The 17,809-nt window shown below is 43.5% G+C and overlaps 1 protein-coding gene across 8 annotated transcripts in view; it reads right to left on the reverse strand.

Annotated features, from left to right (window-relative positions):
- Nucleotides 1-16,223, reverse strand: part of LOC129172948 (uncharacterized) — a 47,371-nt gene extending 31,148 nt beyond the window's left edge. For 3 of the 8 annotated variants that reach the window (XM_054763246.1, XM_054763247.1, XM_054763245.1), the window contains exon 1: nucleotides 15,944-16,223. Coding sequence is in view for 3 of the 8 variants with exons in the window: in XM_054763243.1 (XP_054619218.1) it covers nucleotides 16,001-16,045 (45 nt within the window). In the remaining 5 variants the exon portion in view is untranslated. The remainder of the gene's footprint in view (nucleotides 1-15,943) is intronic. The other 5 variants (XM_054763243.1, XM_054763242.1, XM_054763244.1 and 2 more) reach the window with 2 other exon arrangements.
- Between the last annotated feature and the right edge of the window lie 1,586 nt (nucleotides 16,224-17,809).

Here is a 17,809-nt window from a genome sequence, read left to right on the forward strand (position 1 = left end):
TTTCCCAACATGGCACGAAAAAGGAATAAATTGTATGAAAAATATAATTATAGGAAACAACTTTATCTCATTTAACGACCTTGTTACACAGTATGGACTAAATCATAACAAATTTCTTGAATACATACAAATTAAATCTATAATTAAAGCAAGTTTCAGGACCATATCATGGGAAAGCAATGCCACTATTGACCAATTTTTAAAAATATCTGCCCCTAAAACATTATCTGAATTATATGTTCTACTTTCCAAAAATGACAACACAATCGGAGTACCAATCTCCAAATGGAGCTCAGATTTATCTACAAGCTGTGACCCTGAATTCTGGAAGCAAATATGTCTCAATGCTTCCCGGTTAATCAATAATCCCAACCTACAGCTGATTCAGTTTAAAATCCTTCATAGAGTACACTACACAGGACATAGAATGTTTAGAATGGGCTTAACTGACTCTAACATCTGTACACACTGCTCAGACCATAGAATAGATGACTACTTACACTCCATGTGGACCTGTGCTCCCATTAAAAAATTTTGGCACGGAGTGTGTGAGGACCTATCTTTGGCACTTGGGTTCTCCATTCCTACCTCCCCTTTACTATGCCTGCTGGGCGATCTCTCCACAATTGATGTAGAAACAAACCAAACACAGCTTCTCATCACTGCATTAAGCATCGCCATGAAAACCATTCTCATCAATTGGAAATCAAGGAAGAAAGTGAACATAGCTCTTTACAAAAATCTTGTGTTAGATCATATAGCTATGGAGAGAATGTCTGCTGAATCTAAGGAACAAATGTCAGAATTTCAGTCTATATGGGCGCCAATAATTAATTCCCTGACCTCACTCTCAGGGGGGTGAGGGCATCTGTCTCTGCCCCTGGGGGTCTCGTTCATCTGGCATGGGGTGTGGTCCTGGTCGCTGGGTGGCCCTGGTACCTCGGGGGCAGACCGGGGCAGGCTTGGTGTCTCGGGTCTTCTTTGCTGGGCTGCCTGCCTGGGGGGGCTGGTGGGTGGGGGTGGGGAGGGGTCCGGGTCGGGTGATGGGGCGGGGGCGGGGTCGGGGTCGGGGGGGCCGTCCAGGGGGCGGCGTTGGTTGACCTCCTGGGGTGGTGGGTGGGCGGGGTGCTGCATCCTGCGGGTGCCGGGCGCTTACTGCTGCTGGGGGGGCCCCGTGTGCGGCTGGTGGCGCTGGCTCTCCCTCGCCTCCTTTGCCTCTGGGGGTGGGGCCGGGTCTGCCCTGGGCCCTCCTGCTCGGCTGCCGCGTGGCGTCGTCCGGTGTGGGGTGTGGGGGCCGGCCTCTCCCCCTGGTGGGGGCGCGGGTGCCTGAGCCCAGCTGCCCCCGCGGAGCTATCTCCCCTGGGTGGGAGGGTGGTTTGGGTTGCCCCTTTATATTTATTTATTTTAGAAAAAAAAAAAAAAAGTTATAAATCCCCCAGTTTTTGCATGTTTGCAAGCAGCGATTTGTCCCGCTTTGTTTGACGGTCCTTGAAGGCACCTAACATTCTCCCACACTGCACAGAGACTACAGTGTTCCCTCGTTTATCGTGGGGGATAGGTTTCCGAAATAGCCTGCAGTAAGTCAAATCCATTGAGTAGGCAGCTTTTTTTTTTTTTTTTAAACAATTATGTTTTAAGGCTGCAAAACCCCTCAACACACGCTTCATACACTTTTCTCAGACAGCCATTAACATTTCTACACTCAACAAAAATATAAATGCAACACTTTTAGAGATGAAATCAAAAGATGAAAATCTTTTTCCACATACACAATATCACCATTTCTCTCAAATATTGTTGATAGTGAGCACTTCTCCTTTGCTGAAATAATCCATCCCACCTCCCAGGTGTGCCATATCAAGGTGCTATTAGCATGATTAGTGTGCCTGAGACTGCTCACAATAAAAGGCCACTCTGATATGTGCAGTTTTGTTTTATTGGAGTCTGGGGACTCAGAAATAGTATCTGGTGTGACCACCATTTACCTCATGCAATGCAACACATCTTCAAATAGAGTTGATCAGGTTGTCAATTGTGGCCTGTGGAATGTTGGTCCACTCCTCTTCAATGGCTGTGCAAAGTTGCGGGATATTGGTGGGAACTGGTACACGCTGTCGTATACGCCGATCCAGAGCATCCCAAACATGCTCAATGGGTGACATGTCCGGTGAGTATGCTGGCCATGCAAGAACTGGGATTGTGTACAGATCCTTGCAGCATGAGGTGATGTTCTTGGATGTACGGCACAACAATGGGCCTCAGGATCTCGTCACGGTATCTCTGTGCATTCAAAATGCCATCAATAAAATGCACCTGTGTTCTTCGTCCGTAACAGACGCCTGCCCATACCATAACCCCACTGCCACCACGAGCCACTCGATCCACAACACTGACATCAGAAAACCGCCCACCCACACGACGCCACACACGCTGTCTGCCATCTGCCCTGAACAGTGTAAACCGGGATTCATCCGTGAAGAGAACACCTTTCCAACGTGCCAGACACCATCGAATGTGAGCAGTTGCCCACTCAAGTTGGTTACGATTCTTTGGTTATGCAAACAGCAGCTGTTCTGAGGCTGGTTGGATGTGCTGCCAAATTCTGAAACGCCTTTGGAGACGGCTTATGGTAGAGAAGTGAACATCCAATACACCAGCAACAGCTCTGGTTGACATTCCTGCTGTCAGCATGCCAATCGCACGCTCCCTCAAATCATCTGTGGCATTGTGCTGTGTGATAAAACTGCACATTTCAGAGTGGCCTTTTATTGTGGGCAGTCTAAGGCACACCTGTGCACTAATCATGGTGTCTAATCAGCATCTTGATATGCACACCTGGAAGGTGGGATGGATATCTCAGTAAAGGAGAAGTGCTCACTATCACAGATTTAGACAGATTTGTCAACAATATTTTAGAGAAATGGTGACATTGTGTATGTGGAGAAAGTTTTAGATCTTTGAGTTCATCTCATAAAAAATGGGAGTAAAAACAGTGTTGCGTTTATATTTTCATTGAGTATCTTGTTTAAACACTCAAGTTCAACCTGCGAGGTTGGACACAAGATATTAAGTGCCTCATGCGTACTTCCTTCTTCTGACCATGCCTTTTTGTCCTCGCGTTCTACTGTACTGTACAGGTATTGTATCCTTGTTAAAACATATTGCTGCAGTATCCTCCTGTTGCAGTCCTCCCCGAACCAAAGAGTCATTAAATTCTGTAATGGAGCCCTACGGCCGTGTAATTACATTCCTCCAGCATGTTCACAAGTCCAACCTTTTGTGCGGTAGTTAGCATCCTCCTCTGCCGTTTCGTTTCATCAACATTGTGAGTCTTGTCGGGGAGAAACTTGCAAACATACAAAGACTACAAGCTAGCAAGCAAGCTAGTGATGACACAGGAGACACGGCACGGCGGTAGGAAGGAGAATGACAATGGTCTACAGCCAATCAGGACGCAGAAGTCAATGACCCGTGCAGAGAGACGAGTGGGAAGAGAGAGACACTCAACTTCCCACAATACACTAAAATTGCACCAAAAAATCTGCGAAACAGCGAATCCACGAAAGGTTAACCGCGATAGAGCAAGGGAACATTTGCTGTATTTTTACCCTTTTTCTTTTATCTCGTATTTGGTCCCAAATGCTGATACTATGTGGGAAAGTATAAATGTGAGACTCAATGACCTTAATGAGTATATTTGTGTGGTGCACCTTCCTGAAAAACAAACTCCAGGCTCACACTGGTGGATGGTTGCTCTGTATTCATTTAGTGCTTCTAATTTGATGTTGTTCCTGTCATAGTTTTACACATAATAAATAAGAATTACAGTACATGGCTATGTAATGTTTACATGGCTATGTATATGTTTTGTTGAAAATCTTGGAAATCCCGGTGACTAGCTAGTGCACTGCTAATGCCATTTACATCCATTCTTGACTTCAGCCATGGTCACATTGACACAAGCGGCCAAATAGCTGTCCTCGGCTAGCTTGCAGTTCAAAGCAAAACAATCAGACTCAAAACATGGGTACCTTTTTTTTTTTAAAATACCATTTTTAAAATAAAATACCGACAGTGCTCCAGTAACTTCTCGCTTTTCTCTGTCAGGCGACGTAATCTGTGACACATCACAGCGTCAGTAGATACAATTAACTTTGGACTTGTTGAGAGACATCTGCCAGGGCTTTGAAGCTAACCAATTAAAATATACCCTTTTCTTTCTCAATTTCTGCTCAATATTTATTCCAATGTTTGTTTCCTCAAACTACCGTGTGGGCAGAGGGTCAAACAGGACCTGCACGATTCTCCATTAAAGAAAACTTTCATTAACGTTAACTATGACAATATAGTATTTATTTTTAAGAGCCTTTATATTTAATTTAGTAGTGCCGGAAAGAACAAGATCGCAGGTACAAGCTGCTGAAATTAGTGTCTTTCATAGGGTGGCTGGGCTCTCTCTTAGAGATAATGTGAGAAGCACTGTCGGAGTAGCAGGCTGCTTCTCCGCATTGAGAGGAGCCAGATGAGGTGGCTCGAGCATCTGGTCAGGATGTCTCCTCAACGCCTCGAGGACAGCGTCAAGAGACTTAATAATCCCGTTAGCATGCTTAATCCCATGACTTTATGAAGCGCGCGCGCGCACACAAGCACCCACGCACGCTTTAAGTTTTAAGTAGAGCTACACGTTTTAAGTAGAGCTACAATATGCAAAATCAAGAAGGGGGAGTGAGACAAAAAGCACTTTGAAAAAGTAATTTATTGAAAACAAACTGAAATAGCTGGCTAACACCATCGCTCAAAAAAACCAACTAAGCTCTCCAAACCAGAACAAAAAATGTTCTCAGTAGGACTCAGTAATGAGTAGCTCCACCATTCTTGTTAATCACTTCGAAAACGGCTTTGTGCATGCTTGATGCGAGTGTTTCCAGGAGGCTAGTGGGAACATTGCTCCAAGTGGTGAAGATGGCTTCACCAAAGGCAACAACTATCTGGAACTGATGGCCATTTTTATAAACTTCCTTTGCCATCCATCCCCAAATGTTCTCTATGGGATTTCAATGAGGGGAACATGCATACATGGCTAAAGAAAATGACCTCAAGAGCACAGCGACGACTCATCCAAGAGGTCGCAAAAGACCCCACAACAACATCCAAAGAACTGCAGGCCTCACTTGCCTCAGTTAAGGTCAGTGTTCATGACTCCACCATAAGAAAGAGACAGGGCAAAAACAGCCTGCATGGTAGAGTTCCAAGACCAAAACCACTGCTGAACAAAAACATTCAGTTTCGTCTCAATTTTTCCTGAAACCATCTTTATGATCCCCAAGACAGTTGGGAAAGCACTCTGAAGTTGAAGTTTTTGGAAGGTGTGTGTTCTTTTCAGAAAAAGACCATCGTACCAACAGTAAAACACGGTGGTGGTAGTGTGATGGTCTGGGGCTGTTTTGCTGCTTCAGGACCTGGAAGACAATGATAAATGGAACCATGAATTCTGCTGTCTACCAAAAAAATCCTGAAGGAGAATGTCCGGCCATCTGTTGGTGACCTCAAGCTGAAAGCAACTTGGGTTCTGCAGCAGGACAATGATCCAAAACACACCAGCAAGTCCACCTCTGAATGGCTGAAGACTTTGGAGTGGCCTAGTCAAAGTCCTGACCTGAATCCTGTTGCGATGCTGCGGCATGACCTTAAAAAGGCGCCTCATGCTGGAAAACCCTCCAATGTGGCTGAATGACAACAATTCTGCAAAGATGAGTGGGTCAAAATTCCTCCCCAGCGCTGTAAGAGACTCATTGCAAGTTATTGCAAACGCTTGATTGCAGTTGTTGCTGCTAAGGGGGGCCCAACCAGTTATTAGCTTTAGGGGGCACTTAGTGTTGTCATTCACTAATATTAAAATTAGTTTGATGATCTGAAGCATTTAAGTGAGACAAACATGCAAAAAAACCAACACTTTTTCCACGTGCTGTATATATATTAAGCACCCTTGAACATCATGATAATCAATTGGGTGATTGCAATGTAAAAGTAACAGCTATGTAAGGAGGAATTAAAAACAATGGCCTGCTGACCCGGCTTGATTAGATATACAAGCTACCACAACAACCACACTGGACACTGACGGACACTGATGCCCTGTCCACACTGAATGCTCATGAGATTTTTCTTGGAGGATTGAAAAAAAAAAAAAAACAACTTTGCATCCACACTGTACCGGATTAGTAAATAGTTGCATCCAACGCAATGCTCAGTTGGATGTGTGACATTGTATTCCAAAAAAGTGGGTTGCTTGTCTACACAAAAAAAAAACAAGCCAGCGGATTCAGATTTTTCCACTCTGGAAGCAGTTTAAAAAAAAATAAAAAATTCAGGTCACCCAGAACGCTGTTTCCAGGCGCGGATTTAGAGGGGGGTGTGGGGGGTGTACCCCCGTTTTGAGGCACCCACGATTTTTTTTACCACAATAAAAGCTAATCAAATGATAATTCCAGTCACCCAGTCCCAGTGAAGGTACATGTATGTCTAAACCAGTACACGTTGATTTACATGCATCTAAATTATGGGCGCGTGGTGGACGCATATGCCAGAATGCAAGCGAGACGCATGCTATTCCTGAACCCACTGTCAAGCTGATAATTTACATTGGACATTGAACGTGTGCTGTACATGGCTATTCAGGTGGAGGTGCAAAATAAAGGTTCCGGCATCATGACTATAAGGAAAACTGTTGTCTATTCTCAATGAAAATGAACCAGAAAAGCGATCCCCAGTGACATCAAATTATACTCAAATCCTCGGAATTTACAGCTGCTTCAAATTGGAAAATATTTCAGGAAATTGAGCTAAAATGGGTTCCTCCTAGTACCGGTAATTTTATAAATAGAATGTTTTGGCTTAAACTATATATTCCAAGGATAAAAATAAACTCTTGAAATTAAGGACATAAAATTGGCCTCAGAAATCACCAGATTGCAGGAAATGAGATCTAATTTAAAAAATTTCAGACCCCAGACCCACCGCTCCATTTCCAACGCCTCGGCCAACGGCCTCGGCCACACCCCCCCTTTTCAAAAAAGCTAGAGCCGCCCCTGGTTTCCATGTGGATGAAAGGCTGAAACCATGAAATACTTTTCCATTTTGACCTGAAAATGTTTCCGTGTGGATAACCTCTGAAGTGACAACGGGAGAGTGGCAGGAAGCTGAACTTTTTTCGGAATTTTGCCATCATCCACAATCCTTATGTGGTCTTAGTTGGCTGAAAAATTTTACATGTAATGTGGAGGTGCATATTAACCAAGCTACAGCGACACTGTCATTACTAACATTGTTACGCCGATTGAACTACATACACCTAGCCATACCACACCGGCTCGCTACGAGCTGGCTAGCGACTAGTATTAAGGCAGGACATCACCAACAGTCTGGACACCATCAACAAGACAATGCTGCCAAGGAAGCTCAAACTCTGGTGCCTACAATTTGGACTTCGAGAGTATTGTGGCCAATCATGATCTACGAGGTCCCAATAACAACAGTAGAAAAGATGGAGCAAAACATAAATTCGTATGTGAAGAAGTGGCTTGGCGTTCCACGCCGTCTGATGAACATCAGAATCTATGGCAAAAGAGTCCTTGAACTACTACAAGCCTCACTGAAGAATACAAGTGCTCTAAAGTGGGACTATAGATGACTTTGAAGGACTCTAAAAATCAGACCGTCAGAAATGCTGCACCAGGTGCATCATAGAGCTCACAGTGCCATGGGAGTACACAGATCTGGTATCAGATGCACAACGACGACGATGGAAGGCCAAGGTCTATCCAGCTGAACTATGATGCAGAGGTTTTGTGGCTTCTCTACCATCAGACTTATGAAAAAAAAGACCTTGGCATTCATGGACAGGTTTTCCGACAGATAAGATCGGTCTCTGAAGCATCCGAAAGAAGCCACCAGTGGCTATATGTTGGACAAATATACATACATGTTATCATATATTTGCTTAAATAATGTATCTTCCTTTGTTTTAACTGCTATAACCTGTGTGTGTGCGCGCTAAGCAAGATGATTTATGTGGTTACAAAGAATAAACAGGAACTGCTTAACCACGGAGGCGTCTTTTAGACTTATGTACATTATCTTACACAAACACACACACAAATTGCTGCGTCATCCCGTTTACCTGAACTTTTGGACTTGCTGTCTCTGAGCCCGCTGCACGACAGCAGTTACACACTCTTGATTGTGTGAACGCACAAACACACTCACTCCTACACACACCCAGTTAGATCAGAGACTGTGTTGTCATGTTGCAGCTTGTGTGCTTCCCCTCCCCTCAGTGCGGCAACGTGGTTTATGTAACTAGGGAACGCCCTAAAGAAATAAAAAGAGAGGAGGTGGCAGGGTGCGCTCAGAACGGCTGGAGATTGTAAACGGAGTACATTTCTGTCCGTTCACCTTGTGAGTAAAAGCAATACCCGTTGTCTTCTTTGTTTCTCATCGTGTTTTGAATGTTTTAGGTTGTTTGAACCTGACACTATGGATCAAGCGCAAGGACAAGCAGAGGGGGGCACACGCCTGTGACGCCAGGTGTTGCCGATGAGCTCTCTGGGAGGTGTCATGGTCCTATCATTGAAACACCGATGAAGGAGGGCAGCAACCTGACGACCCTAAGGAAGTTTTTACCCCCCCCGCCCTTACTCGAAGGGTGGGGCATGGGGCGAAGCCGAGCAATGACCTGGCAGTTTTTCTTTGTTTAATCCCAGGTCGGGACCTTACTGCTTAGCTCCTCTCTCTCTCCACTTTCCAGGCACTACTTTACTCATGATTGAGCATGGGACACAGCCTCAGGCTTGATCAGCCTGTAGTTGGCCGCCTTTGATGAGGGTGTCGATGGTGTGTTGAAAGGCTGAGACACCCAGATTAAAAAAATAAATAAATAAATAAAAAAAAATAAATAAAAAAATAAAAAAGGTACACCACTGATGAGGTGTCCCAAAATGTACAACCTTCCCATGGCTGAGATAGTTCCCACGCCACTCAACATCCACGCCGCATGTGGATTACCATCTAATGGCACAAACTTTTTCCATCAAGTCCTGTGTATTTATGAACCACCTCAGACACTATCAAAATGTAAGGCTACATCGTCGAGATGCTGCACTGCTGCTGTGTTTATTTGGAGTTTGGAAAAGTTACCACTAGGTGTAGGCGTTATCTACGTTCTATGTGAAATCAATGCACCGAGCATGGAAGCTCCGGTAATGCTAAGAATGGCCGAAATACACAATACTGCAAGTATTACATGTTATCATGAATGTACCTGTTACTACATGGTTACAGCATGTATTTAAAACGTTATTGGTTTTTGGAGGCATTTTAGTAGCGATCTTTGCAAGCAGCATTGGTGTATCCATCACCTGCACAACTGAGCTGCCGCTTTTTTTAATCTTTCTTTCAAACACACAGAAAAGACAAGGATGTATGCTCATGTCTCAAGGATTGTGGATGGGCAAAACTCCAAACAAAGTGCAGTTTTCCTTTAACTAATGGCCCAGTATGCATAGGTACAGGCCTGCCCCACACTGTCTGTATTGTATTTGTATTGCACTTTATTTATCCCACAGCGGGGAAATTCACTTGTTACAGCAGCAAGCAAGATACGCAAGTAAAGAATACATTGTGACTACAACATGGTTCAGGTGGTGCAGGTGTTGTAGAGCCTGACAGCGGTCGGTATGAAGGACCTGCGGAACCTCTCCTTCTTACACCGTGGGTGTAACAGTCTGCTGCTAAGGGAACCACAGTGTCATGTAGCTGGTGAGAGGTGTTGTCCATGATGGATGTCAGCTTAGCCAACAAACCTTCTCTCCCCCACGTCCTCCACGGAGTCCAGAGGACCGTCCAGGACAGATCTCGCTCTCCTGATCAGTCTATCAATCTTGCTCCTGTCCCTGTCCGTGCTGCCCCCTCTCCAGCAGCCCACAGCATAGAAGATGGCTGAGGCCACCACAGAGTCATAAAAGGTCCGTAAGAGAGTCCTGCACACACCAAAGGACCTCAGTCTCCTCAGCAGGTGGAGGCAACTCGGGCCCTTCTTGTAGAGGGCGTGGGTGTTGACGGACCAGTCCGGTTTGTTGTTAAGGTGAACACCCAGGAATTTGTAGCTGTCTACCAACTCTGTGTCCGCTCCCTGGATGTTCACCGGTGTGAAGTGGGATGTTTTCCTCTGGAAGTTAATGATCATCTCCTTTGTCTTGCTGGTGTTGAGTTGCAGCTGGTTAAGCTCACTCCAGCTGACAAAGTCCCTGATGACCGTCCTGTATTCCAGATCATTGCCCTCTGAAACACAACCCACGATGGCTGTGTCGTCGGAGAACTTCTGGATGTGACACTGTGTGGAGTTGTGTCTGGCCAAGATATGCAAATGCCATAACACTTAAGACACTATGACCTAATACTGGGGCTCACTTTGAACAGATCTTGCGTCTGTACTTGCAAATTGATACCAGCGCTGTCGACCTTACAGGTCACCTTGTTCAATAAATTCTGTTAACCATCATCGCCTCATTCCTGAAGCTGTTCAACAAAAGAGCCGGGTGCAGTCTTTGACCCTGAACATTCTCTACCATGCTCAGTGAACAGAAATCCACATAAAGTATATAGTGCTCTAGAATTTCCGTGTTAACAGAATCGCACGGAAATTGATAATGTGAATCAAATGCTGTAATCATGAGAAAAAACGTTAATGTGGGGAAATATTTTCGTTTCATGTCAAGGCACTCGCTGTGTCACTCGTCTCGCTGTGATGCTAATTCCTGCATACAAGCCCCTGGCCATCAGGTGTGATCACTGCAGTCACTCTGAGGCAAGTGAGGGTTTGGCCTACAGGAGCTACAAAGCTGACGTTGACCGAAGGCCAGACAAATGTGGCAGGGTATTCAAGTCATCACAGACAAAGCCACCCCTCCCATCGGGAAGCAATACAACAGGCCGGGTGTTCAGACATCTTCAACACCTCGCTGGACCAGGCTGTGGTGCCAGCATGTCTAAAGACTGCCACAATCATCGCCGTACCCAAAAAAAGCCCACACACTCCCCTCTCAAAATGACTTCTGCCGAGCTGCACTCACCCCCCCTCATGATGAAGTGCTTTGACAGCTTAGTAAAAACGATCACATCCCCACCCCCCAGTATGCTTATGTACCAACACATTGCATGTAGTTTATCCGTGTTTTCAAACCTTGGTAGTGATCAAAAGAATAAGATCGCAGGTACAAGTTGCTGAAATGAGTTTTCTCCAAAAGGGTCGCTGGGCTCTCCCTTAGAGACAAGGAGAGAAGTACTGCACCTCCGTACTGAGAGGATCCGGGTGAGGTGGCTTGGGCATTTGCCTCCCTGGAAGACCCAGGACATGTCAGCGAGACCATGTCTCTCAACTGCCTGGGAGCTGGATGATGGAGCCGGGAAAAGGGAGGTCTGGGCTTCCCTGCTTAGTTAGGATGCTGCCCCCAAGACTGGACCTCAGATAAGCAGAAGATGGATGGATCTATCGTGGTTATTTTTGTTTGTAAAATTGAGAATAGATTACCATCGCACATCCATTTCTCTTGTTAATGTTGAGGGGAAAAAAAAAAAAAAAGTGAGGACGTGGGTGGGCCATGCAGGGACACATTTCATTGGTTAGACAGTTGACGTGCGCATTTGAGTGCTGCTCAGGGACAAATTCCAGGGCCAAAGCGTGCAGAGAAGTTTCAGGGATTGGACGAAGAGGCAAGGCCACACAGGGATTCAGGAATTGGTTGAAAAATTGGTTGCAAAATCCTGCATGGTCTGATCATCACGATTGACAAAGTCTTGGTTTGTTGCCTGCAATGTTTCCAGCAAACGCGACATTGAGGGGGTGTCCACGCCCAGAAAGCCAGTGTTGCCGTTTGTCATCAGGATAATTCTGCAATATTAGAAGAGCGGTAAAGCACACCAAAAAGGTTGTTTATGTTTTTATTTCAGTCAAATCAAAGTGCAATCTCCCACCAAGAGATGGCACACAAAACGGGATGGATGGTGCAGAACGTCGGCAGCCTTCCTCCGGAATGTCTCAGGAGTGTGGATTGGTGTGCACTGAAGACTCTCCTCCTAAAACCATCCGGTCGCCAGTCAACTGAGAGGCCGCAAATCTTCATCCCCAAGCAAAATGTCAGGAGCCTTTAAAGTCAATACAAGTGCAAGCAGAAAATGCTTCAAATGTTGGGGGGGAAAAATAAAAATGGGATGGGGAAGGGAAGGGAAGGGGAGGAAACCCAACAGCACTTTGCAAACCAAAATATGCATCTATCCACAATTCTTTTAAGTCTGGTCACAAACAAGATTGCATGCTAGTTGCTTACTTTCAGCTTTAGTTCCTTATAAAAAAGGACCAGTGTTAGTTGGGTCCTAAACATTCACCCAGCTGGTTCTCTAGCCACATCCAAGATCACATCACACCACACCACACCAGAACCCTGATTGCCTTGAAAGAATGTATTTTCCACCAAGAATGCGTGCAACATGTTGGTTCCTCATCAGAATAAACAGTTGCATCCTTCCTGTTTCCATCACAGCGACTGAAACCACATTTGGTGGTTCTACCGCCACATCATGCAACCACACAAGGTTGAAGAAATGAGTTAGTGTGCCATCTTTCATCAGATTATGTTCTGATTTTGCCATCTTGCTCACTATATAGTTAAACGGGCCCCACAGTCGACGGGTCAGCATGATCCCCACTTTCCATTTTTTTGTCAGACAGTACGAGTGGAAGACTTGTACTTAATAAAGCGACGATGGTCAAGAGGAAAGATAAAAATACAATAATCTTAAAAAAAAAAAAAAAAAAAAGTCGTCCTCAGAGTTTTGGCTAAAAGCAACGTCAGACGTTTTTTTTTTTTTTTTTGCAAGATCTTGACCAAAAAAAAAAAAAAAGCTAAACATTCCCCAGCCCAAAAAAAACCGCCAAAACCCCAAAAATTCAGAAATTGTTGTTCCATAAAAATTAATGTCAAAGCAAAAAAAGAAAATGTTTGTGCAGCGGTTTAGTGCGCCCACCCACTTCGTTGGAACATCAGTGTTGCATCTTCTCCCTGCACTCCTCATTCCTCCCACATCCCAAGCACATTGGATTGTTATGTTAATTGCAGACTGTAAATTGTCCATAGGTGTGAATGGGTTTGTCGAAACTACTATGTGGGGGACCAGCCCATAGTCAGCTGGGATAGAAAATAAAGATATTCCAAAAAGACAAAAATCCAGGCAAATAAGGGGTGCACATTTTAACGTCTTCCATTTGCAATCCTCTCATGCAGCCGTATTCCTTTAAATGTCCGAAAAAAAGGCAGGACACAAAAAATTGAAAGCCAAAAGAAAAAAAAAAAAAATCAGGGTGGTCAGCATGCAGTAATACTTCCTCTTTGTCTCATCTTAAGCAAACATTAAAGACCAAGCAATTGCAATTTTAAAAAAAAATGCGCTTTTTACGGAGCCCGGAAAACTTTTGCACGATAACTTCTAATCTTTTTCTAATTCCGCTCAGTCGTGAGGCTCTGGTGCCTGGTGAGATCTCGGAAAAGTCTTTCCCTTTTTTCCAACCCCATCTTGAGTTATCTTGCAAAAGTTTTGAGAGCTCGAGCAAACATTTGTCTTTTTTCCCTCTCTATTTTTTTTACCAATCCAAATTATTTGTCCCCACGTCCCCTAGGGGGCTCCATAGCTTTGAAATGTTGCCATCGATTCATAAACTACCGACCAGTGTCCTTATTACCACAATTTTCCAAAATCATTGAAAAAATATTTAATAAGAGGTTGACAATTCTATAAATAAAAATGAGTTACTCGTGGACAGTCAATACGGATACAGAAGTAACATTTCAACTTCCATGGCACTAATTGAAATTACAGAGGAAATCAATAATGCTATAGATCACAAAGTGCGCGGCTGCAGTACTTATGGATTTAACAAAAGCCTTTGACACAATTAATCATGATATTCTAATCACTAAACTAGAAAGGTATGGAATCAGAGGGCTAGTCTTGAACTGGGTTAAAAGCTACTTGGCTGACAGGAGAAAATATGTGAAGCTAGGAGAACATACGCCCGAGGGGTTAAAACATATCATGCGGCGTTCCCCAGGGGTCAATCCTAGGACCAAAACTATTCAATCTATATATAAACGACATCTGTAAAGTCCCGAGAGACCTAAAGCTAGTATTATTTGCAGACGATACAACCGCATTGTGTTCTGGAGACAATACACCAGAGCTAGTAAAAAAAAAAATAATAATAATAATTTAAAAAAAATTTTAAAAAAATCACAGATGAACTAATTATACTAAAAAGATGGTTTGATAAAAACAGACTATCACTGAACCTCAGTAAAACTAAAGTAATGCTATTTGGTAAGTGTAAAAAGGAAACGTACCAGCAAATACAAATTGATGGTGTAGACATTGACAGGGTGAATGAAAATAAATTTCTTGGGGTTACAATAGACGAGAAGATGAACTGGAAATCTCACATTAAAAATTTAAAACATAAAGTGGCAAGAAACACCTCAATACTGAATAAAGCTAAATTTGTCCTTGACCAAAAAGCACTAGCGTACACACTCTCTACTGTTGACTGATATCAGCATATCTAACTTACTGTGCCGAGTTATGGGGTAATAACTACAAAAGTGCACTTCAGCCACTAACTGTGCTACAAAAAAGGTCACTTAGGATAATCCATAATGCTGCTTACAGAGAACACACGAACTCCTTATTTATAAAATCAAAATTATTAAAATTTGCGGATCTAGTAAACTTTCAGACGGCTAAAATTATGCATAAAGCAAACAATAACCTTCTACCCAAAAATGTAAAACAATTCTTATCAACAAGAGAGGAGGAATATGATCTGAGGGGAAAATTTAACCAAAAACACTTATATGCACGGACTACACTGAAAACCTTCAGCATTTCTGTATGTGGAATCAAGTTGTGGAACGGATTGAGTAAGGAACTCAAACAATACACAACAATGAGCGATTTTAAGAAAAAGTACAAGCAGTTGATGTTCACAAACTACAAAGAAGAAGAGACCTGAACTACTGTGTACATACAATACTACAGCATATCTAACCACTACTACACTGACTACTAACTCTTCAAAGTGGTGAGTACATGGTCTGTACTCACTCATTATCAATCAAACACTTCTTCAACCATTCTATCAGTTATTAAGTCTCTAGCTTCCTTTTAGCAAGTAAAAACCTTGGCTATGATTGCACTACATTGTCATGTAGACCTACAAAGTACACTTGGAAGAACAAGAGGTGAATAAATGTATTGCAACTGATGTGAAACTGATGAGGGGTAGGATTAAATAAGCTTTGCTTCTTCCTACTCCTTTTTGGACATGCAAAATTGTGAATTGTACTATGTGATATGCTACTGTTTGACTCATGCATGTTCAGGATGAATTAATACCATGAACCATTTGTGCCTTGTGACCATATTGTTATTTCTCTGTTCTCTGTCAGTTGTGGTACAACCTGGCATCCTTACCGCTGTTCATCAAGACGCACTGAATTCATACTAAAATGTAATAAAACTTTATCCACTGTCATTCTTCCCTCAAATGTCCAACATACGCCTTTTTCTTGTTACTTCAGCAGTCAAAGCCTCGAAGATAGCGTCATAAAATCACTTCCCTTGTGACACCTGTGCACTATTTTCCTAATCATCATTGTCTGACGCACACAACTACAACTACAACTACAACTAAAGCTGGCGTTTTTTCGTCAAAAATGTCCACATAATAATGCCAAAAGTCAATTGATAACCACACAATGAGAAAAAACACAGTTCATTCAATCAAAGTATCTACATATATGTCATATGTAAGCTAAGTGAACACGGCGAGTGTACTTACTGTGCATAGTATTCACACGACTTGTGTAGTGTCTTCGGAGGTTCAGTTAGCACTCACCTGACAGGCTGAACTGGAGCTCCAGACGTTCGCTCCGGAGAACATGTCGAAAAAAATTAGCAGCAAAAAATAAAAAAGACTAAAAACTTCAAACAAAACACACGCAACGTCGTCGTTCTGTCGCACTTCCGTAAAACAAGCACATCAAAACAGTTTGAACAAATTGGAGGGACAAGGAGCAACTGCAGCTGCACGTACCCAGCAGGTGAAATCATGATGTGAGTGCTGGCGACGCGAAGGGGCGCTCATAAAGGGGGTCCGAGCCCTCCACCCCCGCCACTGTCAGCCTGATGATTGGTCAGACGAGTCATTGGCGGGGAAATTATTTCACTTTCAGCTGGTTCATTCTTGTTTTTGAACTGATGTTTTTGTTTGTGTGCGTGTGTGTGTGTGTGTGTGCCTGCGTGTGTGCGTGCGTGTGCCTGCATGTGTGTGTGTACCAGCAGAATAACAAACTAATGTGAATTTTTCTATATCTATCTATCTATCTATCTATCTATCTATCTATCTATCTATCTATCTATCTATCTATCTATCTATCTAATACAGAGGTGTCCAAAGTGTGGGCCACGACTGTGTTTTTATTTGTCCACGCACATTCTAAAAATTACTTTAACAAGAAAACTGAAAAACAACAATGGCAGCAAAAATGGAAAATCAGCAGGAATTTTACAAGAATAAAGTTGAAATATTAGATTCAAGATTCAAGAGTTGTATTGTCATATGCACAGTAAAACAGGCAGTTATACTATGCAATGAAATTCTTATTCTGTTCATTCTCCCAAGAAAAGAAAGAAAACACAAGAAAAAGAATAAGAAACATAAGAAACATATTAACAAATAAATTAAGCAACAACAACAGAAGAGACATTAATACAGATAAATAATACTAATAAATAAATAAATAAAGTGCTATGAGTGTGAGTGTGTGTTGCGTGCGGCGTGTGTGAGTGCTTCGTTGAGAAGCCTGATGGCCTGTGGGTAAAAGCTGTTTGCCAGCCTTGTGGTCCTGGACTTCAAACTCCTGTAGCGTCTGCCTGACGGTAGGAGTGTGAATAATGAGTGTTGTGGATGTGTGCTGTCCTTGATGAGGTTGTGTGTTCTTCATAGGACTCTAGTTTTATAAATGTCTTGCAGTGAGGGGAGGGCTGCCCCAACAATGTTCTGTGAGGTCTTGATCACCCGCTGGAGTGCCTTCCTATCACGTGTTGTACAGTTACCGTACCAAACAGTGATGGAGGCGGTAAGGACACTTTCCATAGTGCATCTGTAGAAGCAACTCAGGATTGTGGTGGACATGCCAAATTTCCTCAGTCTTCTCAGGAAGTACAGTCTCCTTTGGGACTTCTTCAGAATTTGTTGGGTGTTGTGAGACCAGGTGAGGTCCTCGCTGATGTGTGTGCCAAGGAACTTGAAGGTTTTCACCCTCTCCACCTCAGTCTCATCAATAAACAGGGGTCTATGCGGCTCCTTTTCCCTTGTTCTTGGGTCAATGATCATCTCTTTAGTCTTATCTGTATTGAGAAGGAGATTGTTATCACGACACCAAGCTATGAGGTCCGCCACCTCTCTTCTGTATGATGATGTTTCAACACCACCAGTGATCAGTCCGATGACTGTAGTGTCATCCGCAAATTTAATGATGCTGGTGTTGTTCTGGGAGGCCACGCAATCGTAGGTGAAGAGTGTGTAGAGGAGTGGACTCAGCACACACCCCTGTGGGGTCCCAGTGCTCACAATTCTTGAGCTTGATGTGCGATTGTGGACTCTGACTGACTGGGGTCTGCCTGTTAGAAAGTTAAACACCCA

Source organism: Dunckerocampus dactyliophorus, chromosome 20, assembly GCF_027744805.1.
Source record: "Dunckerocampus dactyliophorus isolate RoL2022-P2 chromosome 20, RoL_Ddac_1.1, whole genome shotgun sequence".
Taxonomy (NCBI): Eukaryota; Metazoa; Chordata; class Actinopteri; order Syngnathiformes; family Syngnathidae; genus Dunckerocampus; species Dunckerocampus dactyliophorus.